This window comes from Hylobates moloch, unplaced genomic scaffold (assembly GCF_009828535.3).
Source record: "Hylobates moloch isolate HMO894 unplaced genomic scaffold, HMol_V3 SCAFFOLD_14, whole genome shotgun sequence".
NCBI classification, from domain to species: domain Eukaryota; kingdom Metazoa; phylum Chordata; class Mammalia; order Primates; family Hylobatidae; genus Hylobates; species Hylobates moloch.
The window spans coordinates 84,266,358-84,284,356 of NW_026652289.1; the positions used below are offsets into that span (position 1 = coordinate 84,266,358).

Here is a 17,999-nt window from a genome sequence, read left to right on the forward strand (position 1 = left end):
GGGGATGCTTTGCCCCAGGTTCACAAGTTAGCATGAAACAACCCTCAGTGCTCGCCATGGTGATGACCTTGCCCACCCTGTTGCCCAATGGTTCTTGTTCCCTGTAATTAGTTGTTATTTTTTAAATGTTTTAACAGGAAAACAATTTCTCAAAGATTTAGTATGATTCCTTCTATTTGCTGATAAGTATTATGTGATCATTAAATATCTCTGTAACGCTGGGCCTTTCATGTAGACTAAGATGGCCAGGTGGGGACATATCTGGAGAGGGCTGCAGGAGCCATCTGCTCCTGAAGGGGCATCATCCTTGCTGATCCTGAGGGGGAGCTGTCACTGTCAGACGAAAGCTGAGGTCGAACTAGAGAGAAAGACGCAAACCTCAACCAGATGAAACAATGATAACAACTGGTTAGAATTACAATAACTGGTATAATCTCTTGGAGCATGTTTATACTCCAGTAATTCTTAACATCAGACAATTGTTAAACGATCTGAAAGAGTAGTTTGTCCCATTACTGGCAAGATTTTTGTGGGAAGACCATCTAGTCCTGGCGAATGGTCATTGGGAAGTGTCATGTATGGGACTGTGATGCTGCAGAGTGGGTAGAATGGGGATGGCCTACTAGGAAAATTTGTAGATTTCCAAGAATCAGATCTTGATGAACACGTTGGTCGATGACTGAATGTTTTTTGTTCTCACATCTCTAATTTTTCTGGACTTGTAAGTTTTTACAACACCCCACTTCACCTGGCCGTGTGACTTGTGGGCTTCCCTTTGTCATCCTTCGCCTAGGGCTCTGAGCAGGGCAGGGACAGCAAAGGGGTGCTCAGTTGTCACTTCCCACAGCACGGAGCTTCGAGGACTCCAGCCTAAGCCAAGACGAACCTATTCTACTCTGTTGCTCGAAAAGAAGGTGATTTGGCCACCATATTCCTAAAGATTGAAAATACCAATCCTTGTTTGGGTTGGAAATCTCAAAGGCAGAGTCCAGGATATCTTAGTTCATTTTTTCAATATCTCCTGGTCAGGGCTTGACACAAAGCAGACCCTCAATGCATGTCTGCTGAAATGAACTTAGCTGTAATTACTCTGGTGGACACAGCAGAGTTATTCAACATATGTAAGAGTCCCTGACTGTAGAAACGCCTCATGGAAGCGAATTAGAAACTCTGAAATGGCTCATTTGAAATTCTCCAATCTTCTCATAACCAATGCTGGCAGAGTTGTTTTTTTTTTTTTTTTTAGTAGAGACGGGGTTTCACCGCGGTCTCGATCTCCTGACCTTGTGATCCGCCCACCTCGGCCTCCCAAAGTGCTGGGATTACAAGCGTGAGCCACCACGCCCGGCCTGCTGGCAGAGTTTTATCTGAAGCCCTTCAGAGCTGAGACCAACGATACTTCCACTTGCCTTTAGTTAATGTCGATCAACTAATTCCCATCACAACTAATGGACAGCTGGTGAAATAGGCTCAGAGTGTGATCTGCCATGGCCAGTGTGGCATAAAATTGGGAAGTAGGCAAATGTGCCTCCACTCCCATTTCCTTCCCATTCCAGAATCCCAACTTCCTGGAATCTTCCTGCCACCTCTTGCTTCCCAGAGCCATCCCTGCAGGTTCTGCCACCAAAAGTTAGTTGGTGCCCACTGTGTTCTTGAAGAGTCCTACTAACTGATAGCGACAGAGGGAGGACTCTGGGAACAGGTCATTAACTGATGGGCCACTAGTGGTCCATGTGGCTGCATCCAAGATCAGCGCTTTATTCCAGCCACTGAAAACAGAAACATCAACAAGAACAGTGTACCTCATTTGTATGCTACTTAACGTTTACAAAATTATTTGATAGCCAAACACATATTCTGATATTTTTACAACTGCAGGAGTTAAAGGAAGCACTGTGATTGTTCATCTTTTACAAATGGCTGTCTAAGGCTCTTGGTGATTTGGTGATTGGCCCAATGTCATAAGGGAGAAGCCAGGAATTGAACTGCAATTTCCCTGGCTGGTCCAGATCCCCTTTCATCGTCTCATTCTTCAGGGACAGCCATCAGGGTGGGAATTTCAGACCATGAGCTAGGACAGCCAGGAGATATTTTTCCAGCCAGGAATATCTTCCAGTATTTCTCAGTGGTCACCATGAAGTAGCCCCAACATCAGGTGGGTGGGTTATTCGGGAGTTTAACCATATGTGAGTCAAAAAGTTTCAGATTTTGAGGTCCTGGTTTTCCCAATGAGGCCATAATATGTGACAGAATGCAAGAATGATAATTGGGCTGGGCACAGTGGCTTACACCTATAATCCCAGCACTTTGGGAGGCCGAGGCAGGTGGATCACTTGAGCCCAGGTGTTTGAGACCAGCCTGGGCAACACGGCAAGACTTCATCTCTACCAAAAATTAGCTGGGTGTGGTGGCATGTGCCCGTAGTCCCAGCTACTCAGGAGGCTGAGGTGGGAGGATTGCCTGAGCTGAGAGGGAGGTTGAGGCTGCAGTGAGCCGTGATCATGCCACTGCACTCCAGCTTGGGGGACAGAGTGTGATTCTGTCTCAAAAAAAAAAAAAAGAAAAGAAAAGAAAAGAAAAAGAAAATTGCTATTATGTGCCTGAATTCCTTCCAGCCAGATAGAGCATCCCCCAAGTCGTAACGTTTTTACCCTTCCTCACACTTCAGGAGTTAAAACAACTGGGCAGACAGTGTAGGGCACAGGTGGTACGGGCGAATGTGGTTTGTGTTGCAGGACTGGGGCAGGGCGTGCCCCTCGTGGGCCTCGTGGTGGAGGGGGGCCCTAACGTGGTGTCCATCGTCTTGGAATACCTGCGAGAAGAGCCTCCCGTCCCCGTGGTGATTTGTGATGGCAGCGGACGTGCCTCGGACATCCTGTCCTTTGCGCACAAGTACTGTGAAGAAGGCGGGTAGGATTTCTGACGCGCGAGGAAGGGCGGGTTCGTAACTCCCTCTTTGTTGGGCCAAGGAGAAAATCTAAAGTGGTCTGCTTAGACATTCCAAACGTGTTTAAATCAGGAAGATTTGCTAGATCTCCGCTCCCATTTCCTGAGGTCAGTATCCAGGGGAACCGTCAGAGGCAGGGTGTTCCTGATGGAATTCTCTCTCCCTCATTTCCAACTTCATTTGCCCTTAGAAAGTCTGCAACAAAGCTGGAATTTAGGACGAGTGAGAATACAGTGTTTACTATGGTCACTGTTTGTCTCCTGTGTCAGGATATCCTCCCACAGCAAAGTCTCAAATCAAAGACAGAGAGATGTCTGACTCATTCATACATAGGTTTAACTTGCCTTGTTTTGTTCTCTTGCATTTTCTTTGAACAGAATAATAAATGAGTCCCTCAGGGAGCAACTTCTAGTTACCATTCAGAAAACATTTAATTACAATAAGGCACAATCACATCAGCTGTTTGCAATTATAATGGAGTGCATGAAGAAGAAAGAACTCGTAAGTGTCTTGAATTTATTTCCAAACAAGCTCTGTGGAGAGAATTATGTTTCCTTTTCTAATTCTGCCCATGTGTGCATGACAGGGTTATTCATATTTTAGTCCGGCCTTTTCTGAGAGACAGTACAAATGCATACCAAATTGGCGGCTGTGTCCACATGACAGAAGCTGAACAAGCCCACGCAGGAGAGGGCCCCTGGTGCTTTTGAACCTTAGCAAGTGGGGCGTGACACCACACAACACCCTCTGAGACTCATAATATTACTCAGATTGATAGTCTTGGGGAAAAGGGCCACATACCACCCTGTCAGGCATGTTTACAAAGTTCTGTTATTTTATTTCCCACTCCTTCCCTCTTCCATTGCATTTACAAGGAATAGGCACTCTTGTCGTGCACATAAGAGGCCTCTTCAAAATTCTAATTCCTACAAATATCTCCTGTCTGATTAGACACGACTTTGCATCTCTGATGGCGACTGAGATTTTGGAGTGTAGCTCCCTCCTCTCGAGGGTGCCAGAACGGATGAGGAAAATAATAAAGTCAGTATGCAGGCAGGCACCCCACGGCAATGCTGTAACTTCTGGAAATCAGCCTGGCACAGTGGCTCACACCTGTAATCCCAGCACTTTGGGAGGCTGAGACAGGCAGATCACCTGAGGTCAGGAGTTTGAGACCAGCCTGGCCAACATGGTGAAACCCCATCTCTACTAAAAATGCCAAAACAATTAGCCAGACATGGTGGCGTGCACCTGTAATCCCAGCTACTTGGGAGGCTGAGGTAGGAGAATTGCTTGAACCTGGGAGGTGGAGTTTGCAGTGACCCAAGATAGCGCCATTGCACTCCAGCCTGGGCGACAAGAGCAAAACTCCATCTCAAAAAAAAAAAAAAAAAAAAAAAGAAAGAAAAAGAAAAAGTAAAGAAAAAAAAGTCAACAGCACTTGCTTTGAAACTGTTTAGTGCTCAGGATCATTTTATTACGTGTCAGTCTCTGTGGTCATTTTGTAACAACACCCCATGTCTCCTTCTTGTTTTCAACTTGGCTTTAACTCGGTCTTTTCACATTTTCAGGTCACTGTGTTCAGAATGGGTTCTGAGGGCCAGCAGGACATTGAGATGGCAATTTTAACAGCCCTGCTGAAAGGTGAGCTCTCGGGAAATGGTGACTCCTATCCCTTTGATGTTGGCCTGGCCGGCAATCCTTCCCTCCCGGCCTCCCATGGACTATGTCTGCTGGTGCTAGACCCTGAGCCAGCCAGGCCGCTTGAGCAGTCTCAGCATGAAGCCACGGCAGAATGACAAGGCTCGCTACAGGTGTCTGTGGGGCAGAGGTCTGTGGGTGCTCCTGGACCATCATGGGCTGAGGTCAGAACCATTTCTATTTGTAACTGGTTCATTGAGGGCTTCAGCTCCTAGAGTGTAAACATCAGATGGGTTCCTTTGCAATCACTGCATTCCACAGTATTCTGTCCAATTTCCCTGTCCTGGCTCTAATGACAGGCTTCAGGCTGGCACTCACGGCCTGGGTGGGGTCTGCTCTGGGATGCACGCTTCCTCCCTGCCTCTCGGTTAGCCTGGTGCCATGAGGGGGCAGGGAGCACAGAGAGAGGGGAGGGGTCGCTGTCAGGCTGGCTGCCTGGCAGTCCCAGGGTTCCAGCCTTCCTGGAGATCATCTCCAGGGTCCCCGAGTCACTGGGTTCCTCTTCTGTCCCTCCCGAGGAGACCATGCACAGCTGGCATGGGAAGAGGCTGCCTCCACTTTCCTCCAGGGAAGCTCTTTCAGTTTGGGGCCTTTGTGGTCATTCAGGGCGAGAGCAAAGCCAGCAATGCTTAGTTCTAGGCCAGCAGCCCACGGGAAGCCTGTGCTCACCACCCGGCACCTGCCAAACCCTGGCGGTCCAGGCGTGGGGTGAAAAATCATTCCGGTTTCTTGCTTTTCTAGGAACAAATGTATCTGCTCCAGATCAGCTGAGCTTGGCACTGGCTTGGAACCGCGTGGACATAGCACGAAGCCAGATCTTTGTCTTTGGGCCCCACTGGCCGGTGATACTGTTTTTTTCAATTCATATCATTGATCATGACTTTGTACAAGTGACATATTAGTATGTTCTCCTTTGTGACATGGAACTCAGGAAATTATGTGGGGTTTCTGATGATACGATATGTAATCTATTAGGATCACTAGAAGATGTTGCTGTTTAACTTCAAAGAACCAACAAGAAGTAATTCCACATTCAAACCAGTACTCCTGAAGCAATTAATCACCAAATATTTTATCGTTGCTGATGAAAGTGGGTTTTTACCTTTTTAAAGAAAAAGAAGAAGAAATAAAATAGCTTATTAAAATTAAATGCAATACTTTCATCCAGGGCAATGATTTTTCAAACTATGTTCCATGAAACCCTGGAGGCCTAGAGAACTCTGTGTGTGTGTGTGTATATGTGTGTGTATATGTGTGTGTGTATGTGTGTGTGTATGTGTGTATAGGGTGTCTGTGTGCATGTGATACGTGGTGTGCCTGTATGTGGTATGATTATGTGTAGGTGAGTAATGTGTGTAGCCATGGGTGGTATAGTGTGTATGTGGGTGTCATTGGGAGGGTATTGTATGTGTGTGATATGGGATGAGCGGTGTGTGTGGGGTGTTGAGGAGTACTAATGTGTGTGTGTGACATGGGGATGAACATGTGTGTGTGTGTGTACACACATAAGTCTGCATGATAAAGGACTCCTGGCCTCCTACTTCTTCTTCAGTCAAAGCAGCTTCTTTGATCCATTTTATAGGTTAGGAGTCAGGATAAATTTGTGTTTGCAAAAACGGCTCTGCTGCTTATGAAAGGTAGTAGGAATATCTAGAGGGTTTACGTTGGTTTTAAAAACCACATTTCTTGGCCAGATGCAGTGGCTCACACCTGTAATTCCAGCATTTTGGGAGGCTGATTCAGGAGGACTGCTTGAGGCCAGGACTTCAAGACCAACCTGGTCAACATAGTGAGACACCATCTCTACAAAAAATAAAAAAAATTAGCCAGGCATGGGAGTGCATGCCTATAGTCCCAGCTACTTTGGAGGCTGAGGCAGGAGGATTGCTTGAGCCTAGGAATTTGAGGTTACAGTGAGCTGTGACTGCACCACTACACTACAGCCTGGGTGAGAAAGTGAGATCCCATCTCTAAAACATAAAACAAAAAACAATGCAAAACCATTTCTCAAAACATCCCTGGCATATTGCTGCACAAATGCATTTTACTTAACTGCCTCTGTGTTTAGGTCTCCCAAAGCATTTAATTGCCTCCCAAAGAATTTAACTGCCTCTGTGTTTAGGTCTCCTGGAAGTTGCTTCCACACATTGCCATAACACTTTTTATCACTCTTTATTGATTGATCACGTGTAGACGGATCCATCAATTCTCCACTTGGTAATAGAAGGAAGTGAATTGCTCACTCTGCTTCCACTGCCCCTGTTGCTCCTGGATTTGATAGTTGCCTGTTTAATTCTATTTTTTCTTTTTTTGAAATGGAGTCTCACTCTGTTGCCCAGGCTAGAGTGCAGTGGCGTGATCTCAGCTCACTACAGCCTCTGCATCCTGGATTTGAGCGATTCTCCTGCCTCAGCCTCCCAAGTAGCTGGGACTACAGGCACCCACCACACCCAGCTAAATTTTTTTTGCATTTTTAGTGGAGACAGGGTTTCACCATGTTGGCCAGGCTGGTCTCAAACTCCTGACCTCAAGTGACCCGCCTGCCTTGGCCTCCCAAAGTGCTGGGATTACAGGCATGAGTCACTGCACCCAGCCCTGTTTAATTCTTATATTGGTCACCTTTATGATGGTAAAGAGTACGTGGAACAATCTACTTGTTTTGTCCACTTCAGACTCCCATTTTGTTAAATGAGGAAATTCACTCTATACTCCTCCTTCCTCTCCTGACAAGTTCCATCTTCCTAATTCAATCAGCCCCACATTTTACAAGGTGCTTGACATGGTGAACATGTACATATCATTCTTTAATTATTATTGAGGTCCTGCTTACATCTTACTCTTTAATCATCATTCAGTTTTTGTACTTAGTCTCTATGTTGATTCTAAAAAAATGGAGAAACCAGCAGCTTTGACATTGTTGTGATTACATGGAGATTGTTCACTGCTGAACTGCATAGTAGGATTGAAGTCAAAGAGAAGGAAAGGTAGTCCTGAGTCATTTATCTGGCTCACACGAAGGAAAATATGACAGGCATCAAGGTTTCCATCATTCACCAACTATTTAAAATTAGGTGACATTTTAATTTCCTTCATATTTGGACCATGATTTATTTGAATAGATATTTGCTTTTCTTCACATTTCTAATTGATTCTCTTTCTTCTTCCAAACATTTGCCTTGATGTCATTGCCGTATCTATTCTTTTTTTTTTTTTTAGGTATTTTTATTTTATCTTTAGTTTGGTTCCAAACAAATAGATGTAAAGTTTGGTACATGACTATGTACACTTGCCACTGCTAATGTTGAGGCTTATACTAGTCCGTTTTCACACTGCTATGAAGAGTAGCAGTCTTCTGAGACTGGGTAATTTGTAAAGAAAGGAGTTTAATTGACTCACAGCTCCAAATGGCTGGGGAGACCTCAGGACACTTACAATCATGGCAGAGGGCGAAAGAGAAGCAAAGGCACGTCTTACATGGCAGCCCCTGAGAGAGAGAAAAGAGCACAAGGGGCTGCCAAACATTTTTAAAACCATCAATTCTCATAAGAACTCTTCCACTATCATGAGAACAGCATGGGGGAACCGCCCTCATGATCCAATCACTTCACATCAGGCCCCACCCTTGACACCTGGGGATTACAATTGGAGATGAGATTTGGGTGGGACACAGAGCCAAACCATATCAAGGCTCTTGTCAGCAATGTGGATATATCAAGCATGGCTGCAGCAAAGGCTACCTTGTGGGGAGCTAGGGCAAAATTATTGCACTCTTTCCAAGATGAAGCCATACAGATATTACCTTAAAATGCCATTTTGTACTTTTATTTGCATATACATAGTTTATATTTAATATATACTTTGTACTTTAAGTTCAGGGGTACAAGTGCAGGTTTGTTATGTAGGTAAACTTGTGTCATGGGGGTTTGTTGTACAGATTATTTCATCACTCAGTTATTAAGCCTAGTACCCACTAGTTGTTTTTCCTGACCTCTCCCTCCTCCCACTTTCCTCCCTCCAAAAGGCCCCAGTGTCTCTTATTCCCCTCTATGTGTCCATGTGTTCTCATCATTTAGCTCCCACTTATGCAAATATGCAGCATTTGGTTTTCTGTTCCTGCCTTAGTTTGCTAAGGATAATGACCTCCATCTCCATCCATGTCCCTGCAAAGGACATAATCTTGTTCTTTTTTATGGTTGCAGCCATATCTATTCTCTTAATTGTTACTGTCCCATTTCTTCTTGAAGAATCTTTCAAAGCCCCATGAGTTCCTACCCCCATCTTCCCTGGATGCTCTCAATGCCTGCTGTACAGTTGTCTACATCAGACATCCCTTGCTTGCACTCTGAGACTGGCCATTGCCTCCTAGACCCCATGTCTTCCTCCCTTTGAGATTCCTTTTTCATTTTGCTGGAGTATATCTTCAAGTAACTTTTACATAAAAGCATGTGGGAGGATTACTGTCTGAGTCTGTGTTGTGTTTCTGTAACAGAATACCACAGATGGGGTAATTGATAAAGAACAGAGATTTATTTCTTACAGTTCTAGGAACTGGAAAGTCCAAGATCAAGGGGCTGGTATCTTGTCAGGGCCTTCTTGCTACATCATCCCATGGTGGGAGGTGAAAGGGTAAGAGCAAGAGACAGCGAAAGAGGGCTGAACTCTTAAAACAAATCTCCTCTCAAGATCATGAACCCTCTCCCTCTATAAAAGCATTAACCCATTCATGAGAGCAGAATTTCATAACCTAAACAATTTTAAAGGACCCATCTCTCAGCACTGTTGTACTGGGGATTCAGATTCCAACACAAGAACTTTGGGGGACACTTTCAAACCACAGCAATTATCATTCTGTGTCTTTACATGTCTGAAAAGTCTGCCTCACATGAGGCTCAAGATTGTCCTATGATTTTCATTCAATTATAGATGAACCATTGTTTTCTCTCTGCTCTTTGCTTTTTCAGTGCTTGAAAATTTCACAAGGATGTATCTTCTATTTCAAGCAAATGAAAATAGAAGTGTATAGAGAATACAAACTCAAGCAGCCATATCTTCACACATGTAGACATTTAATTCTTCTGGCTTTCAAAGGTCCCTTTATGCTGAAGACCTGAATCAGCTCTGTGAAATTTTCTTCTGTCTCTTCTTTGAGTATTTCTTTCTTTATTATCTCTTTCCCTTCATCTGGACTTTCTATTAGTCAAGCAACTACTGGTCCCCTTCTCCCAGATTGACCCTCCATTTTCACTTTTTTATTTCTCTATCATTTTGCTGTATGTTTTTGGAAATCCCAGCTTTTTCTTTAGCTTTTATACAATTTTTAAAGGTTTAGGCACTTGTACTTTTTATATTTAAGAAAGTGTTTTTGTTCCTTAACAATTTTATTTTCTTATTAGCCTATTTTCATCTCACAGATGCAATATCTAAGGATATGAATTAGATTTTTTGAAGTTATCTTCTGTTCCCTAGATTATCTCTATTTTCTCCCTGGTCAGCTGTTCTCTTTGTTCATTTTGGGTTTTTCTGTTACCCTGTTGATTTTCTCAAATGCTCCAGAGCCTTGGCTGTCCATCACACTACAGAATGAGGGATAGAACTGCTTAATTAGTATGGAAACCCATTTTGCCAACAAGTTTTTCTCCTCCCTGGGAGGACTGCCCAGGAATTCCCTGCTTAGGAAGGAGAGTGTCGCCTGAACCTCCCCGCTTTGCTGAGTGCTGACTGGAGAGGGCTGATGGGCTCTGGGCCTCCCTGTTCTTTAGCAGACATCCTCCCAGTTTTTACTGGGAGTGAAGCCTAGGAATGCATTTGCTTGCTCTGCACCCACCACAGTGGCAGCCTGGAGACCGGGAGGGGATGAGTGGCCTCCTGCTCTGTAGACCGTCTTCCAGTCACCATGCCTTCTGCCCACCACATGCCCTCTTCTTTGTATCTTGGAAAATCTGGTCTCACCTCAACAGCAACCTCCACATTACACATTTCAGGTTTTGGCTTTCTCTCCATAGTTTTAACTGGTCCTTCAATGCTTCCAGAAATTTGTTAAAAACTCTCTGGTCTGCCTCTTCTCCCTGAAATAGATTTTTCTTTTTCATACTCCTCTGCTGTCATTTAAATAGTATTTGGGGAGGGAGGGAAGACAGGAAACACATGCTCAGGCTGCAACCTGGAGCCAAAAGTCCTTCTCTGTCTCCCCACAGTGGGATATAAGGCCTCCAAAATCTTCTTTTAATAGTTGAAGCACTCAAGAAACAATGTGCCTGTGAATCTATAGTCTATCTAGAATTCTTCTTATAGTAGAAAACTTGTAGTAGGGAGGACACAAGAATTCCAACACAGTAAATCAATCTTAGGTCTGATTTGCTATATATTACTAGTCAAAATTCTTCTATCTATATTTTCTGTTATTGAATGCAAAAAATAAAAGCTGCATGAGAGTATGATGTGGTTATCAGAAGCTAGGATGTGAGGGATTGGGAGATTTTGGTTTAAAAGTACAAAGTCTCAGTTAAGAAGAATAAATTCTGGAGACCTATTGTACAACGTAGTGACTATAATTAATAATAATGTATAGTGCACTTGAAAATTGCTGAAAGAGTAGATTTTAAATGTTCTCATCACAAAAATGATAAGTGTGTGAGGTGATGGATATGTTAATTACCTTCATTTCATCATTCCACAATGTATACATGTATTTAAGCATCACGTATACCATAAATATATACAATTTGTCATTTGCTAATTAAAATAATTAATTAAAGTAAAAGCTTTGCGAAAAAAAATTCTTCTTAAAACATGCTTTTAAACATAACGAGGAGGCTGGGCACAGTGGCTCACTCCTGTAATTCCAGCACTTTGGAAGGCTGAGGCGGGTGGATCACCTGAGGTCAGGAGTTTGAGACAAGCCTGGCCAACATGGCGAAACCCCGTCTCTACCAAAAATACAAAAATTACCTGGGTGTGATGTTGCACGCCTGTAATCCCAGCTACTCAGGAGGCTGAGGCAGGAGAATTGCTTGAACCTGGAAGCCGGAGGTTGCAGTGAGCTGAGATCATGCCACTGCACTCCAGCCTGGGTGACAGAACAAAACTCCATCTCAAAAAACAAACAAATAAACAAACAAACAAAAAACATAATGAAGAGAGAGAAAAGGAGAGATGTTTGATGTATACAGGTAACAAAAGGCAATTTATTTATTTATATTGAATCATAAAAACTTTGGACTAACAATTTTTGAAGGAAGATCATCACCAACATTCATCTCAAGAGCTTTTTTATCTTGCAAAATTGAACTCTATGCCCATCAAACAATAATTCCCCATCCTGCCCTCCCCTGTGACTGGCAACCACCATTCTACTTTCTGTTGTCATGAATATGTCTACTGTCAGTACCTCCTATAAGTGGAATCATGTAGTATTTGTCCTTTTGTGACTGGCTTATTTCACTCAGAACAATGTCTCAAGGTTCATCCGTGTTGTAGCATGTGTCAGAATTTCCTTCCTTTTAAGGCTGAATAATATTCCATTATATGGATAGACCACATTTTGCTTATCCAAGCATCCATCAGTGGACACTTGGGTTGCTCCCATGTTTTAGAATAATGCTGCTATGAATGTAGGTGTACAAATACTTCTTTGAGACTTGCTTTCAGTTCTTTTGGGTATGCCAAGAAGTGAAATCACTGGATCACATGGTAATCCTGTTTTTAATTTTTTGAAGAATCACCAAACTCCTCCCATAGCAGTTGCACCATTTTACATTTCCACCCACAGTGCACAAGGTTCCAGTTTGTCCTCATTTCACAAACATTTGTCATTTTCTGTTGTTTAGATAATGGCCATCTTGGCCAGGCACAGTGGCTTATACCTGTAATCCCAGCACTTTGGGAGGCCGAGGCAGGTGGATCACCTGAGGTCAGGAATTGGAGACCAGCCTGGCCAACATGGTGAAACTCCGTCTCTACTAAAAATATGAAAGAAAAAAAAAAAAAAATGAGCCAGGAGTGGTGGCACACACCTGTAGTCCCAGCTACTGAGGAGGCTGAGGTAGGAGAATTGCTTGAACCTGGGAGGGGGAGGTTGCAGTGAACCAAGATCATGCCACTGCACTCCAGCCTGGGCAACAAAAGCAAAACTCCGTCTCAAATAAAAGGAAAAAAAAAAGATAATAGCCATTTTAATGGGTGTGAGGTAATATCTCAGATGGTTTTGATTTGTATTTCCCTAATGATTAGTGATATTGAGCGTTTTTGTGTGTGTCTATTGGCCATTTGTGTATCTTCTTTGCGGAAATGTCTATTCAAGTCTCTTGCCCATTTTTGAATCAGGTTGGGTTTTCTTGTTGTTGAATTTTAGGAGTTCTCTATTTATTCTGGCTATGAACCCCTTATCATATATATGATGTACAAATATATTATCTTATTCTGTGGCTGTCTTTACTCTGTTAATGGTATCTTTTGCTGCATAAAACTTTTAAATTTTCATGAACTCCATCAGATTTGTTATTAATAATTTTTCCCTTTGTGCCTGTGCCTTTGGTGTCATACTCAAGAACTGAATTCCCAAATCCAATATAGTGACACTTTTGCCCTTAGAAGAAAATTCCTGGCCTCAGGCGATCCATCTGCCTTGGCCTCCCAAAGTGCTGGGATTACAGAGGTGAACTACTGTGCCCAGCCTCATTTTATATTAGTAGTTTTCGATTTTATGTTCAGGTCTTTGATCCATTTTGAGTTAATATTTGTATATGGTGTAAGGTAAGGGTCCAACTCCAGTCTTTTGCACGTGGATATCCAGTTTTCCCAGCACCATTTGTTGGATGCAGTGTCACTCGGTCACTCAGGACCATAATGGTTTTATCTGCATGAGGAGTCAGCCAAGACACTTTTTCATCCATATTTGTATGTTGACCAGGAACTATATAAATGCACACCTCCCCTGACATAATCTCTGCCTCAGCCCTACTTAAGAGTTTTAAGCAGGAGAGTTACTTGGTTCCATTTTTATATGTAAAGGTCACTCTGGGCTTACTGTGGAAAATGCGTTGGGTGGGTGCCATGGCAGGTGTGCAGAGTCCTGTTAATAGGCCTTTGAAATAATTCAGGCCTTGGACTAGAGCAGAGGCAGAGAAGAAGGCAAGAATCAGAATGAAGCAAAATTTAGCATTAAACATGGCTGCACATAGGGGTGGATGAATCATTGAGGGCACTGGAGGGACTGAGATGTCACAATGCTCCCCAGTTCTCTGGTTTGCACAACTTGCAAACTGTGGTGCCATCCCTGAGATAAGGGACCCTGGAAGAGGACTGGGTTGGAGGGGAGGTCCTGAGAGTGGTTTGGGACATAAGGAGCTGCATGTCTTTGAGACATGCAAGCAGGATGCTGAGCAGGCAACAGGAGCTCTGGGGAGAGAGGTGGGCCGCAGCCAGAAAGGAGAAGTTGTGTGCCAATCAGTGGTGACTGGTGGTGTGGGGGTCAGTGAGGTCGTCAAGGAAGAGAGTAGAGTGGAAAGGAAGAAGGCTGAGGACAGAGCCCAGAGGAACCTTGACATTTAAAGCTGCACTGAGATGCAGTGGCCAGACAGGGAAGAGGAAAGCTGGGAGCTTGTGATGCCCAAGAAGCCACGGGAAGAGACTCTAGGAGGAAGCAGGCAGTGGAGTCAGCTGTGCTGAGAACCCAGCATGAAATGCCCATGAGGCAGGCACCAGCACAGTTCTCAGCAACCAAACCCACAGCCCAGGACAGACAGAAGAAGCAGCAGGGTGCGTGCAGGAGAGATGGGAAGAGAGGAATTGGAGGCTCCTCAGATAGGCAACCCACCAGGAGCATTTGGTAGGAGGAGCACGTGGGTCTGGCAAATGAGGACGCCAGCTGGAGGGTCCGGTTGTTTAGGTGCTGGCTCTGTGTCTGCATCAGGACACATTCCCACATTCTCCACCAGACCAGGAGACAAGGCCACGGGGCCAGGCCTACTTCTGCTCTCCCTCGTGTTCTCTGGAGTAGAGCACACACTCCCCTTGATGAATGAGTCTGTCACCGCATTGCATGCATTTCAGTGATATGCGGAGAGCTTCTTTACCCGCCGATAAGCTCCAGTTTACGTTTATATCCAGGCAGGCATACTCAGTTCTATCCATTGTCTCGTACCCCCTTCACAATCACTTTTTCCCATCATTAAACAACTATGGGCACATGTCTTTGGTGCCTTTGAACTCTCCTTTCAGCATCCTTTCCTCCGTGCAAAAGCACACATCGATCAAAATGTCAGCCACTTTAAGTATGCAAAGCCGCTGCATCAAGTCAAGTGTGTGTTTGTGCACATGAGTAACAGTGGTTCCCAGTATCAGAGCCTTCTTCAGACAGCCAGGCCTGTGACGACTGAGTGTGTAGGTGTATGGGATGGAGTCCATGTGCACGTGTACATATGTGTGGGCATATGTGTGCACCGTGTGGGTGTGCACATGTACATTGTGTGCATGTGTGGTGTGCATGTGTGCACGTACAGAGGTGGGAGGGTCAATGAGCTGGTTTGGGGACAAGAGAGAGCCTTAATATCATTTCCCAACTCTGATTGCTGTGGACTGCAGCCTCTGGGTAGCCTGGCACCCCCAACGGACAGCAAAGCCACGGAGAAGGAGAAGAAGCCACCCACGGCCACCACCAAGGGAGGAAGAGGAAAAGGGAAAGGCAAGAAGAAAGGGAAAGTGAAAGAGGAAGTGGAGGAAGAAACTGATCCCCGGAAGATAGAGCTGCTGAACTGGGTATGTGGAAGGTCACAGAGATCACGAGCTTGGCATCACCCTTCCCCAGGGGAAGGGATGGTTCTTGTCCTTGCTTCAGCCCCACCCGGGGCCCTGATCCCAGGAGGGACAGGTAAAGGCTTGACTAGGTAGTGTCAGCATTTCAAACTACAACAGCACATTCGCTGCGATGAGCCTGTCGGTTGTCCAAAACACCAAATGTTCCTGCTTTGGGGGGAATGATGCCACCCAGAGAGGGGCCCTGAGTCACCCTGCTCAGCAATGGTTCTGTGCCTGGCAGACATGCCAATGCTTGATACATGAATATACAGCAGACAAATCAGTTGTCACCAAATAAATGCAATTCATGCAAAAAGCCGTTTTTTACAGACAGAGCCCATGATTGGGTGTGTGGGGTAACAGCAGTTTAGGTGGGGAGGCTGGAGCCACACATTGCACGGCAGTTCTTGGTCTTGCTGCCACCAGGACACAGGCAAGACAGGGGACCAGGCCTCTGTGGTGACGTGTGCATGCCCTCATCACAGTCACTCACCCACACGGCACCCTGGTCATGCTGCCTGCCCATGCAGCTCTGCCTGGCAGAACATCTTAGTCAAGGAAACAAATGGTGGAGACTGGGCAGGCCAATGCTAGGAGGGCTGAGATTTTGAATCCTCTTCAATCTATTTTTAAAAGGAAAAAATAATTTACAAACATGGATGGAACATGTAGAGGCCAAACTGAGAAGAAAGGAGAGGGGAGATGGGGAGTGTTTACCCATGATAAAGAGCAAAGAGTACCATGCTGGAGTGCTCTGGAATCTGGCGTTCGGAATACCCTTTCCTCTGTGTTTCCAGTCGCCCCCCTCCCCGGTGTCTCTGAGAGGCCACTCACGGGCTCCCGGCCCTTGGTCCCTGCAGGTGAATGCTTTGGAGCAAGCCATGCTGGATGCTTTAGTCTTAGATCGCGTTGACTTTGTGAAGCTCCTGATTGAAAACGGAGTGAACATGCAACACTTTCTGACCATTCCGAGGCTGGAGGAGCTTTATAACACAGTGAGTGCTCTAGAAAAAGGGAAGGAAGGGGGAGGCAGCCACCTAAATGTGTTTGTCACTGGTGCATATTGTGCATAAATGTGCTCATCTGACCTCCTTCAGCTGGGAGGTCCGTATTTAATGGCAGGCGGTACTTCTTTCCTGCTGCGGGCCACAGCCTGTGTTCACATTCTCACCACTTCCTGCCATGCCTCGCCAGTCACTCCTTTCTCGGGCAGTATTAACTCTTGTCCCGAATTTAAGGGTGGTGTCTGAGTACTTGTTGCTACAAAGAAGGAATCTAGCTCCCCAAGCCATTAGCAGAGTGAAATGTCACCAAAGGTGAGAAGTCAATTGTTCCTTGGGACCCTCACATTTGATGAGGCTTTGGGGGAAAACATAGAGCTAAGTTTCACACCCAGGAGCTCTGCTGGAAGGGTTTGAATGAAATTCCCTTGCCTTATATTATTACAATATAAGTTTTGAGAATTTACATTTCCTTCCCTGTTGTAAGATTTTAAGTAGCAGAAATGATCCTCAGCAGCTGCTTGCTAAAATTTGGTGAATTTTTGTTGTTGTTGTTCTGAGACAGAGTCTGTCTTGTTCACCAGGCTGGGGTGCAGTGACATGATCTCAGCTCACTGCAGCCTCAACCTCCTCAACCTCCTAGGCTCAAGCCATCCTCCCATCCCAGCCTCCTGAGTATCTGGGACTATAGGTGCACACCACCACACCCAGCTAATTTTTCTAATTTTTGTAGAGACAGGGTTTCGACATGTTGCCCAGGTTGGTCTCGAACTCCTAGCCTCAAGTGATCCACCTCCCTCGGCCTCCCAAAGTGCTGGGATAATAGGTGTGAGCCACTGATTCTGGCCAACTTGATGAATTATTAACACTATATTGTGCACCTTAAGATACTCTTTAAAAAAATGCAACAGAAAGTGTTTCACAACTTTTGAAATGTGTTGGATACTTTCTAACCATGACCAGCTCTGTTTTGTAAAAGAAAAGGCTGGTGTGGGTTACACTCCAGCTCTCGCAATTTATTAATTATATAGAGTAGGGCAGGATTTTGCTGGAAGAGTTCAAGAAGAAGACTTATTTATTTATTTATTTATTTATTTATTTATTTATTCTTAGATGAGGTCTCACTCTATCACCTAGGCTGGAGTATAGTGGTGCAATCTTAGCTCACTGCAGCCTCTGCCTCCCCGGTTCAAGTGATCCTCCAACCTCAGCCTCCCTAGTAGCTGGGATTACAGGTGCCCACCACCACGCCCAGCTAATTTTTGTATTTTTAGTAGAGATGGAGTTTCACCATGTTGGCCAGGCTGGCCTCAAACTACTGACCTCAAGTGATCTGCCCGCCTTGGCCTCCCAAAGTGCTGGGGCTACAGGCGTGAGCCACCACGCCTAGCCAAGAAAAACATATTTAACACACATGAATGCTTCTCTTTCAGAGACTGGGTCCACCAAACACACTTCATCTGCTGGTGAGGGATGTGAAAAAGGTCAGTCTACTGTTTTATAATTCTTACCTATTGGCATCTTTCACAAAAACATTTCTTAAGAGCAAGTTTTAA

General features: G+C 44.8%; 1 protein-coding gene across 2 annotated transcripts in view; it reads left to right on the plus strand.

The window, feature by feature from the left end:
- TRPM1 (transient receptor potential cation channel subfamily M member 1) overlaps positions 1 to 17,999 on the plus strand; it is a 167,333-nt gene that overhangs the window by 101,246 nt on the left and 48,088 nt on the right. For both annotated transcript variants that reach the window (XM_032175278.2, XM_032175279.2), the window contains 7 exons: positions 2,736 to 2,910; positions 3,325 to 3,448; positions 4,519 to 4,591; positions 5,390 to 5,490; positions 15,230 to 15,403; positions 16,303 to 16,437; positions 17,877 to 17,927. In XM_032175278.2, coding sequence (XP_032031169.1) covers positions 2,736 to 2,910; positions 3,325 to 3,448; positions 4,519 to 4,591; positions 5,390 to 5,490; positions 15,230 to 15,403; positions 16,303 to 16,437; positions 17,877 to 17,927 — 833 coding nt within the window. The remainder of the gene's footprint in view (positions 1 to 2,735; positions 2,911 to 3,324; positions 3,449 to 4,518; positions 4,592 to 5,389; positions 5,491 to 15,229; positions 15,404 to 16,302; positions 16,438 to 17,876; positions 17,928 to 17,999) is intronic.